At 41.1% G+C, this 12,500-nt stretch overlaps 1 protein-coding gene across 1 annotated transcript; it reads right to left on the bottom strand.

The window, feature by feature from the left end:
* Positions 1-8,725: 8,725 nt before the first annotated feature.
* On the bottom strand, positions 8,726-9,160 carry LOC121870215 (guanine nucleotide exchange factor subunit RIC1-like). The gene has a single exon (XM_042371991.1). The coding sequence runs from the start codon at positions 9,158-9,160 to the stop codon at positions 8,726-8,728; it is 435 nt and encodes a 144-aa protein (XP_042227925.1).
* Between the last annotated feature and the right edge of the window lie 3,340 nt (positions 9,161-12,500).

Raw genomic sequence — 12,500 nt, forward strand, 5'->3', positions numbered from 1 at the left:
AGTGAAAATAGATGATTTAGATAAACCATGGGCGCCACATAATGTATGGCGCACTTGTGTTGAAGGTTTAAGACTGTGGAAATATGGTAAGAAAAAAATTATGCCATTTGGAGTCCCTGCGGTATGGCGGGAGTCTAAAGATCACGGTGAGGACTGCTATTTTTGCTCTGTGAAGATAGAGGGATATAATGCAAAAAATAAACAAGGAATCGTTCATCACAACTTTCCATCTGCCATGAGACCAGTGCCACATGGCCCTGGGGTTCCAATCCCCATTCCGCCAGATGTGTTGCAGTCTGTGACATCAGAATCTGACCGTGATTCATCGTCAGATAACGGAAGTGATGTTTAACAACCTAAAGATATTAGTGATGTACCGGAGGTGTTTACCCAGGCTCCACGAGACACTATCAGGCTTCACCAGACACTATCAGGCTCCACGAGACCCTATCAGGCTTCACCAGACACTATCAGGCTTCACCGGACACTATCAGGCTTCACCAGACACTATCAGGCTCCACGAGACACTATCAGGCTCCCCCGCACATTATCAGGGCTCATCTGGCTTTGAATTAATGCATTGGAGTAAACAGATAGACCGATGTTGAATGTTATGAGGGATGTGTGTGTGAATGTTGGTTACAGGGGTGGGGTTAATTATGCTTCCGCTCTGTGTGTGATAGATAGATAGATAGATAGATAGATAGATAGATAGATAAAAGCTATCATCTTTCGTCGTAATCGTTATCGTAAACAAATAATATCACGATCCGAAATCTCAAAGGATCGTAACTTAAGATGGGTGACGTAACTGTCTCACTTTAGTTACGACACAAAAATGGATTCTTAAAGATTCCTACGTTAAATACCCCCCCCCCATAACTAACGTACACCTGATTCTTATACCACGTACACAACAAGCAAATCAACACAGACACATATATATAACAAGACGTGTAACTCCTAACTCAACCTCACGTCAATAGATGGCGCTGAGATTAATTATTTCCCTCTTGATAGTATCTACCGTCACTAATTATTACACATGCTCAATTACCCACACTATTATTATGATTATACAAGTTACAGAACGAGGAACACACACACACACACACACACACACACACACACACACACATTTCCGAGGTAGGTCATTTCATCAGTATTCTGTCAGGGGAATTTTACCTCCATTTTCCTCAATGAGTTTACAGGTTAATACAAGTATTATATCTGTATTGCTATAGATTGGTACTGTATCATTGTATTGGTACTGTATCACTGTATTGGTACTGTATCACTGTACTGGTACTTCACTGTATCTGTCTATAGGTACCATGAAGTAGAGTACTGTATGTGTCATCTTTCCTGCTGTATTGTGGTGATGTAACTGTAACACTGTAATACTAATCCTGTAACGCTATCATTAGTAGTAGTAAGAGCCTCCATTAATAAAGTAGTAGTAGTAGTAGTAGTAGTAGTAGTAGTAGTAGTAGGGATCCATCAGACCTCTACATAGTAAACAACAAGGCTCTACGAGGTGATACCATCCTACAGTCGACCGAGGGAACAACACAGGGGGACCCTGTTGCAATGGCAATGTATGTAATAGGCCTATCAGTGCTCCAACAAGAAATAAAATTTGAAACAACTGGGGTCAAACAAGTGGCATATGCTGATGACCTTACAGGTTGCACATAGGAGGAACGAGAACGACAAGATAAGGGCATACGGGGAGAGAATTCAAAACGTTGATCAAGGCAGCTTCACTCCTCTAGTGTTCACAACCTCTGGTGGGATGGGCCCAAGTGCAAGATGTTTCTACGCCAGACTCGCGGAGTTGATCTCCGAACAGAAGCAGCAGCCCAGAAGTTATGTTACAGCCTGGATGAGATGTCGACTGTCTTTCTCTCTCCTTCGGTCGGCTTTGCTCTGCCTCAGGGGAACGAGAGCTTCTGCCCCTACGCCGACAACTGCTGCAGATATTGACTATGAAGCTACAGTCACTGAATACCGCATAGATCTGCGGCTCAACTAATTTAACACAGATAGGATAGCTTCTTATGTATTAGGATATTTAATATTAAGGTAATTAAATGGTGGCTAAGGTGTGGCTATTGGGGTAGGCTGGAGGCCACTACTACTACTACTACTACTATTACTACAATGAAAAGGAACCATACCACAAGACCCTGTAGGTGTGGCTGTAGGTGTGGCTGTAGGTGTGGCTGTAGGTGTGGTAGTGATGATGGTGCTGTAGTGTCACTGTCCCATTAACCTCAACTTTCACCAACTGTGACACTTCCCTTCTACAACAACCACCACCACCACCACCACCACCACCACCACCACCATTACTATTACTACTACTATTACTTTGTTTTTAAACTAACATATCATGGAACTGAAGTAAATGTTATTTTTTCTCACGTAACTTTGTGACACACTGACCACACACACACACACACACACACACACAAACAACAGTTTTAAAGTAATAAAAAATATACAATACTTCTTATTTTAAACACCGAAATTACGTTAACTAATTATCTAATATAATTTACTTTTATAAATATCTCAAAATTGTAAAAAAAAAAAAAAAAAATAATAATAATAACAATAATAATAATAATAATAATAATAATAATAATAATAATAATACTCAGGATAATCCATAAATAAATGTAAATGATCATCTGAAATTTATTATACACCAGAATAAATGAATAAATTTGTATAGAATTAAATATAGAATAAATCGCTAAACCTCATGTTAAAGGATATGTAAATTAAGCCTCAGAAACGACAACAGTTAAATGTACCTGGGAAAAAATTATGTCTTCTGAACAGGTTTATAAGACGTGAGAGTTACAGGAGGAGTGGTGGGAGGGAGTGGGGAGGAGGGAGGTGGGAGGAGGAGGTGGGAGGAGGAGGAGGAGGAGGAGTGGGGAGGAGGAGGGAGTAGGAGGAAGTGGGGAGGAGGAGGTGGGGAGGAGGAGGTGGGGAGGAGGAGGTGGGAGGAGGAGGTGGGGAGGAGGTGGGAGGAGGAGGTGGGGAGGAGGTGGGGAAGGGGAGTGGGGATGAGAAGGAGTGGGAAGGAGGAGTGGGGAGGAGGGTGCGGAGGAGGAGGGGAGGAGGAGGGAGTAGGGAGGAAGAGGGGTGGGGAGGAGGAGGAGGAGAGGAGGAGTGGGGAGGAGGAGGAGTGGGAAGGAGGAGGGGGAGGAGGAGGAGAGATGGTAGAGAAGGAAAAGAGGAGTGGAGAGAAAGTAGAGGAGGAGGAGGAGGAGAATGAGGAAGAAGGGGAGGAGGAGGGGTAGTACGAAAATGTCTAACTGTTACTCTTACTGTTACCGTTACTGCTCCTGTTACTCTTACCCTTACTGTTACCCCAAATTGTCCCAACTGACCCCAAAATGGTCCCCTAAATCCCCAAAATAGTCCCCAAACAAGCCCCACAATAGCTCTCATCGTGGGGGGGGGGGGGCGGTTCTGTTGAGTAGTCCTTGCCCTATAACCGACGGAAATACCTCGGCGAGTTTTTCGGATGACAACTGGCCGTCGTAATGATGCAAATCGGCGGCCAAGTGTTTCCTCTGGCCAGTGCAAAACAAGATAAGCTATATGTGTTGTTGTTGTTGTTTTTGTTGATAGGATGGTCACTGCCCTGGTCTGTCTGCCTTCGTTTCTTCTTATCTGTCTGTCTGTCTTTTTTGGGGGGCTCTGTTTCTGTCTGTCTGTCTGTCTTTTTTATTTCTAATTGTCTATCTTTGTGTATCTCTCTCTCTCTCTCTCTCTCTCTCTCTCTCTCTCTCTCTCTCTCTCTCTCTCTCTCTCTCCTCAAGGTCATCACTATACACCTGTACTCAGTATTCAGGTAAGATCCCTAGACCCGTGTTGACTATAGGAACAAATAACATCGCGCTTGACGTTAGTAACTTCTGGGAAGGTGGTGTGTGTGTGTGTGTGTGTGTGTGTGTGTGTGTGTGTGTGTGTGTGTGTGTGTGTGTGTGTGTGTGTGTGTGTGTGTGTGTGTGTGTGTGTGTGTGTGTGTGTGTGTGTGTGTGTGTGTGCGTGTGTGTTGTGTCATGTCATGCATGTAGACAATTAGTACAGTTGGTTGGTATAGTGATGTCATAGTTGATGTCATATGGTCATCCAATTAGAAGCGTTTCTTGACAGATGGTCGATGTGAAGGGGTCATTAACACACACACACACACACACACACACACACACACACACACACACACACACTGGACACTAAATATGGCTACCACCGGACAGAAGTAGTAGCCTCCATTATAAGGAAAAACTTGAGACACTCGCCCTGCCTTACGCCCGCCTCATTAATCTCACCGGATGTGGACGTGGTGAGAATAACTGAAGTTAATAACACCTGCTAAGGATAATAAACGTGGAGTGTGCATGGATATTTTAACTCTTGCTTTATATATTATCTGACCTTTCACCTTATCTAACCTAACCTAACCCAACCTACTTTAATCTAACGTAACCTAACCAAATCTAACCAAAACCTAACCAAACATAACTAAACCTAACGTAAACCTAAACTAACCTAACCAAACCTAACCTAAACCAATCCTAACCTAAATCTAACCAAACCTGACCACACCATACCTCACCTCACAGGCTGCCGCAGGTTAATTGTGTCCAGTGAGGCAGGTAAGCCTTGTCCGGCGGCCTAAATATATACAGTTGTCCTTAACCTTCACGGCGGACGGGCTCAGGAATGCTTGCTTGCTGCCCGTCCTTGTGTCTGTCCGTGTGTCTGCCTGTCCGTGTGTCTGTCCGTCCGTGTGTACGTCCATCCGTGTATCTGTCCGTCCGTGTGTCCGTCCTCCCTTCTATCTGTCCGTCCGTGTGTCTGTCCGTCTGTGTGTCTGTCCGTCCGTGTGTACGTCCGTCCGTGTGTACGTCCGTCCGTGTGTCCGTCCGTCCGTGTGTCTGTCCGTCCGTGTGTCTACGTCCGTCCGTGTGGCCGTGTCTGTGTCTGTCCGTCTGTGTGTCTGTCCGTCGTGTCTGTCCGTCCGTGTGTACGTCCGTCTGTGTCTGTCCGTCTGTGCTGTCCGTCCGTGTGTAAGTCGTGTGTACGTCCGTCTGTGTGTCTGTGTCTGTCCGTCCGTGTGTACGTCACGTCCGTCAACACGTCCGTCGTGTCTGTCCGCCGTGTGTGTCTGTCCGGCGTATGTTCGTCCGTCCGTACGTCAGAATGTGAAGTCGATAACTCAAACAAATATAGGTGGATCCTAACCTAACCCTTAAGCCCTTCAGGTTACGAACAAAAATCTGATTATTAGACAAGATTCACACACACACACACACACACACACACACACACACACACACACACACACACACACACACACACACACACACACACACACACACACACATGACCAAAGACCTTCGACATAGGATATAAATTTATTAATCTTTGAAATATATAGATTCATTGGAAGTTTAATTAAAGTGTGAAAGATAATGACTCTCAGGTGAGCCTTATAACTCTCTATTATTAATTAAGTGTAATATACCAGCGTTAGTCTGGCTTGTCTTCCTTTGAGAGTTAATTAAAGTGAGGATGTAGTGAACATGTAGGGTGGGTGGGTGTGTGTGTGTGTGTGTGTGTGTGTGTGTGTGTGTGTGTGTGTGTGTGTGTGTGTGTGTGTGTGTGTGTGTGTGTGTGTGTGGACGTCAATGCTCTACGATTCTGGACGAAGGGACAGAGAGCCTTCTTTAATATCAGGACGTTCGACCCCATGTCCATATGTTACCGTCACTTGTCTGTCTCTCACGGTTGCACACAGGAGGAACGAGAATGACGTGAACAGAGCGTAAGAGCAGAGAATCCAGAACTTTGGGCAGGATGGGACCAAGTGCAAAGTGCTTCTATGCTAGACTGGCCGAGGTCTTATCAGAACAGAAGAAGTATCAGCCCAGAAGTTACGTTACAACCTGGAAGAGATGTCCACTGTCCTTCTCTCTGCTTAGATCTGCATTGCTTTGCCTCAGGGGAACGAAATAATCGACCCCAAAGCCAAGAACAGTCGCAGACATAGACTATGAAGCAACAGTCACTGAATGCTGCACAGATCTATGGCTTAACTATCTCAGCTAGGGTAGTTACTTTTGTATTAGGATAGTTAGGTGATAACATGTATGGAGGTATGGCTATAAGGGGAGGTTGGAGGTCATATTGAAAAAAAAGTAGTAGTAGTAGTAGTAGCAGTGGCAGAAAGATCACTCCTTGCACTACCACCAAGACTGGGAAGAATGGGACTAACCAATCCAGAGGAGATTGCTGCCGCCGAACATCAAAATTCAGTTAAGCTCACGGCAGCCCTCACGGACCACATAATAGCTCAGAACGCAACAGGGGAGGTGCATACCAGTGAAGTAAACAAGATTCGAAGGTCCATTACGACAGAACGACAGCGCAGCCAAAGTAATAAGCTGCAGCAACTGCTGCTGCAAGTACCAGAGAATTTGAAGAAAAAAAGTAGCTACAGCGCAGGAGGTGGGCGCCTCAAACTGGTTAACTACGTTACCGATAAGGGCAAATGGTTTCAGTCTTAATAAACAAGAATTTACAGATGCAATTGCTCTAAGGTAAGGTCGGCCAGTAGAAGGTCTGCCCTCCCCCCCCCAAAAAAAAAGTGGTGGTGGTAGTAGTAGTAGTAGTAGTAGTAGTAGTAGTAGTAGTAGTAGTAGTAGTAGTAGTAGTAGTAGTAGTAGTAGTAGTAGTAGTAGTAGCACTGTCTAACTGAACACAAAATTCTAAAAAAAACAACGTTCATCTTTCTCATAAAACTGAACGATATACTTTGGTTCATGGTATAAACTGTTTGTGATTGAGGGTTTTATATTTCAAGTCTTAAATCCGGGTCACATTGCGGTTAATCGATAAATCCCGAGCTTTTAATTCGGCGTAACATTGTCGTTAATTACCACCATTAAATTGAGTTGGAGTCTGTGTGTATATCCGTACCCTGAGGCCTGTATTGTCATCTCTCTCTCTCTCTCTCTCTCTCTCTCTCTCTCTCTCTCTCTCTCTCTCTCAACAGAAGAACAACGTCCACACATCTAATTGAAAATAATAACCACCATTCTCTCGTTCAATCACACAATAATAACATTGCAGATACAAGTAATTATCATTTGGTGTTAGTATTATTACCTTTATTAGTTTAAAATGAGGTGAAGTTATTTTGAAGTTACTGGGATTTATATGAAGGCAGAATGATTGCTTATGTTATTGTTATTAGTGTTATGTACCCCACAGCCCCCAATTGAGGGTAACAAGAAACACGGGGGAAGACTCACTACCGCACACCTACAAACGCTAAAATAATGACCAGGTAGAGAGAGGTGCCAGGTACTGTCGTATAGTTAATTAGCCCCCTTAGCTCCTCTGCTTATTACACCTGATGGCTATACACCTTATCGCTACCTGGGGGGGGGGGTTGGAATTACGTATTGTTAGGTTAGGCTAGGTTAGGTTAGGTTAGGTTAGGTTATTGTAACCTGGAGTTGTTAGAAAGAGAAAAGAAAATAGAGAAAGACAGTGTGTTATTGTACCTGGCAAGGAAGTAATTTAAACCTATAACTTACCTGTGACTCAGGTAACTTGTGAAATAAAACTGAGATAATGAGCTACCTGATCTCTCTCTCTCTCTCTCTCTCTCTCTCTCTCTCTCTCTCTCTCTCTCTCTCTCACTGATGTTTTTGCCCTTTCTCTCTCGCTCTCTCAGCCACCTCTGGACAGCCGGGAAGGTCAGACAGTCACCCCCCACCCCTCCCCCAACTCCCTCCAAGGTCAAGTTCAATGTGAAGGCTAATGGAAGACCTTAAACTTTCCCTTACCCTTCCCCTCCCTCTTCTCCCTTACCCTCATCCCCTTACCCTTCTCCATCCTTCCACTTCCCCTTACCCTCAACCCCTTATCCCTATTCACCCACACAGTCACCTCTAGTCTCAATAATACCTGCAAGCATCACCGCCACTCTCTCTCTCTCTCTCTCTCTCTCTCTCTCTATAACCCCCCATTTAACACCTGAAACCTCCCCCTCCCTCAACCTAACCACACGAAAGGAATAAAGTAAAGACCCCCCCCTTATACATTCTACCACAACTGGAACTCTTTCTCAAAATACACACACACACACACACACACACACACCAGGTGAGCCATAGATCGTAATTACACTAAGTCAGAGCCAGCCAACGCCACACCTGGTAACAAAAGCCAAAGGAATTTTTATCGAGTTCCTTTTCTATTACCAAGGAGAAGGTGGGCTTTTTAAACCCACCGAGAACCTGACTATAGTGTATAAGGTGGGCTAGGGGTGGGTTGGAGGTGGGTTGGATGGAATGGGTACGGGATGGGTTTGGTACGAGTGAGTGGGGGGAGGGGGGGGTTAGAGGAAGTGCGTAGGTTAGGTTAGGTTAGGTTAGGTTAGGTTAGGTTAGGTTAAGGTTTGGTTAGGTTAGGTTAGGTTAAAGTCCTATAGGATGGCGTCATATATAATGCCTCGTAGGATTAGTGAAGGAGTCTTATCAAGATTATAACGAGGCTAATATTTTCCCCTTGATGGATTATATTATACTTGAGTTGAAGGACAATATAACATATTTTAGGGATATTTTATATAATTTTAGGGATATTTTATATAATTTTAGGGATATTATAAGCGAACATAAGATTCCTATAATGCTTGTAGGAGTTGGTATAGTGGGCTGCGGGTTGGAGGTAGTGACTTGTGGATGTGGATATGGGCTTGTGGATGTGGGTATGGACTTGTGGATGTGGGTAGCTGCTTGTGGATGTGGGTATGGACTTGTGGATGTGGGTATGGACTTGTGGATGTGGGTATGGACTTGTGGATGTGGGTATGGACTTGTGGATGTGGGTATGGGCTTGTGGATGTGGGTATGGACTTGTGGATGTGGGCGTATGGACTTGTGGATGTGGGTATGGGCTTGTGGATGTGGGTACTGCTTGTGGATGTGGGCGTATGGACTTGTGGATGTGGGTATGGACTTGTGGATGTGGATATGGACTTGTGGATGTGGGTATGGGCTTGTAGGGTGTGGATGGCATAGTTTGTGACTCGAGGCATGAATAAAGCCTCTGGGGACATTTTATAAAGCTGCCACCGCAAGAGCCTAATAAACTCTGTCTCCACGGTGAGCCTTTAAGCCCGACCATTAGGGAAGACTACTCAAGCCTCCAACACCTGCCTCCTCCCGTGTCCCGAGGGCCACCTGGGCGGGAGTATATGGTGTAGAAGCTGTCACCAACACGGCATCCACCCTGAGTTAAACGCGCTGTAGGATTCAGTGTCAAGGACTAATCCAAGAAGATCGGACAATTCGGTAACTGCGCTGGCTAACCGTTACCCTGGAATACGATCAGCAAATGGCTAACACACACACACACACACACACACACACACACACACACACACACACTGACACTGACTCGTCTACAACTAAATTCGTATTAATTTGCAAAAAAAAAACATACGAAAAAACTTATCTGTACGAGAGATGACTTGCTGGCCATTTAAACATCAATTTCCTCTTACAAGAATAAAAAAACCGAACGATTTACGATATTTGACGTAACAGTAAGAAATTATTGCCATTATCTTGGAAACTTTTGGTGGCGGGAAAATATATTGTCTATATGCTTGCTGAATCACTGTTAAGTTATATGACGAATAAGACTCTCTCTCTGTCTCTCTCTCTGTCTCTCTCTCTCTCTCTCTCTCTCTGTCAGATATATCAACCTCTCAAAAGCCTCCTCAACCTCCCTTCACCTCCCCACACACACACGCACTACGACACCCCCACACACACTATGACACCCCACACATCACTACGACACCCCCACACACTACGACACCCCACATACTACGACCGTCCCTCCCCCACACACATACACTACGACCCCCCACACACACACACTACGACCCCCACAAACACACGACCCCCACACACACATACACTGACCCCCACACACACTACGACCCCCACACACACACACTACGACCCCTCCCCCACACACACATGACCCCCCACACACACACACACTATGACCCCCCCCACACACACACACACTATGACCCCCCCCATACACACATACACTGACCCCCCCACACACACTGCGACCCCCACACACACACTACGACCCCCCTCCCCACACACACACATACACTACGACCCCCCACACACACACACTACGACCCCCCACACACACACACACACTACGACCCCCTCCCCACACTACGACCCCCCACACACACACACGACCCCCCTCCCCCACACACACAGCGGGTCAGAGATCTTCCCGTTCGGTCTCAGTACAAAGTTCAACATCCCGGCTGTGTTGTCTTAAGGTGAACCTCTGTAATGTATTGTTCAAACCTCTGTGACCCGACCCACAAGAGTGAGCCTAACACACACACACACACACACACACACACACAGTGACCGCAAAAACACACACACACACACACACACATACCACAAAACACACACACACACACACACACACACACACAAACACATTGGCATTTTCTGCAGTTTCATGATGGTTTTTGCAAAGAAGTAAAGATAGGAAGAGAGAAATAGAGAAAACCGGACAGACAGACAGACAGACAGACAAACAGACAGGAGGAAAGATAGACAGAAAGAAGAAAAAAAATGAGAAAATATTGAACAAATTTCGCCAAAATATTGTTACACAAGAAAAAAGAAAATAGAGAAAAATAGAGAAAATAATAGAGAAAATAATAGAGAAAATAATAGAGAAAATAATAGAGAAAATAATAGAGAAAATAAAAGAGAAAATAATAGAGAAAATAATAGAGAAAATAATAGAGAAAATAATAGAGAAAATAAAAGAGAAAATAAGAGAAAATAATAGAAAAATAATAGAGAATATAATAGAGAAAATAATAAATAAAATAATAGAGAAAATAATAGAGAAAATAATAAATAAAATAATAGAGAAAATAATAGAGAAAATAAGAGAAAATAATAGAGAAAATAATAGAGAAAATAATAAATAAAATAATAGAGAAAATAATAGAGAAAATAAGAGAAAATAATAGAGAAAATAATAGAGAAAATAATAAATAAAATAATAGAGAAAATAATAGAGAAAATAAGAGAAAATAATAGAGAAAATAATAGAGAAAATAATAGAGAAAATAATAGAGAAAATAATAGAGAAAATAATAAAGAAAATAAAAGAGAAAATAATAGAAAAAATAATAGAGAAAATAATAGAAAAAATAATAGAGAAAATAATAGAAAATAATAGAGAAAATAAAAGAGAAAATAATAGAGAAAATAATAGAGAAAATAATAGAGAAAATAACAGAAAATAAAAGAGAAAATAAAAGAGAAAATAATAGAGAAAATAATAGAAAAATAATAAAGAAAATAAGAGAAAATAATAGAGAAAATAGAGAAAAATAGAGAAAATAATAGAGAAAATAGAGAAAAATAAGCCAAATAATAGAGAAAATAATAGAGAAAATAATAGAGAAAATAATAAAAATAATAGAGAAAAAAATAAAAGAGAAAATAGGAGAAAATATTAGAAAAATAATAAAGAAAAATAAAAGAGAAAAATAATAGAGAAAATAATAGAGAAAATAATAAAAGAAAATAATAGAGAAATAATAGAGAATAATAGAAAAACAAAGAGAAAAGAAGAGAAAAATAATAAAGAAAAATAATAGAGGAAAAATATTAGAAAAATAATAAAAGAAAAATAAAAGAGAAAATAAGGAAAGAAAATAATAGAAAATAATAAAAGAAAATAATAGAGAAAAATAATAGAGAAAATGAAGAGAGAAAATAACAGAAAAATAAAAAAGAAAAATAAGAGAAAATAATAGGAAAATAAATAGAGAAAGTAATAGAGAAAATAATAGAGAAAATACAGAGAAAAAATAATAGAAAAATAATAGAGAAAAATAAAAGAGAAAATAATAGAGAAAATAGAGAAAAATAGAGAAAATAACAGAAAATAAAAGAGAAAATAAGAGAAAATAATAGAAAAATAATAGAGAAAATAATAGAGAAAATAATAGAGAAAATAATAGAGAAAATAATAGAGAAAATAAAAGAGAAAATAATAGAGAAAATAATAGAGAAAATAATAGAGAAAATAATAAAGAAAATAATAGAGAAAATAATAGAGAAAATAACAGAAAATAAAAGAGAAAATAAGAGAAAATAATAGAAAAATAATAGAGAAAATAATAGAGAAAATAATAGAGAAAATAATAGAGAAAATAATAGAGAAAATAAAAGAGAAAATAATAGAGAAAATAATAGAGAAAATAATAGAGAAAATAATAAAGAAAATAATAGAGAAAATAATAGAGAAAATAACAGAAAATAAAAGAGAAAATAAGAGAAAATAATAGAAAAATAATAGAGAAAATAATAGAGAAAATAATA

This window comes from Homarus americanus, unplaced genomic scaffold (assembly GCF_018991925.1).
Source record: "Homarus americanus isolate GMGI-L3 unplaced genomic scaffold, GMGI_Hamer_2.0 scaffold52687, whole genome shotgun sequence".
Lineage (NCBI taxonomy): Eukaryota > Metazoa > Arthropoda > Malacostraca > Decapoda > Nephropidae > Homarus > Homarus americanus.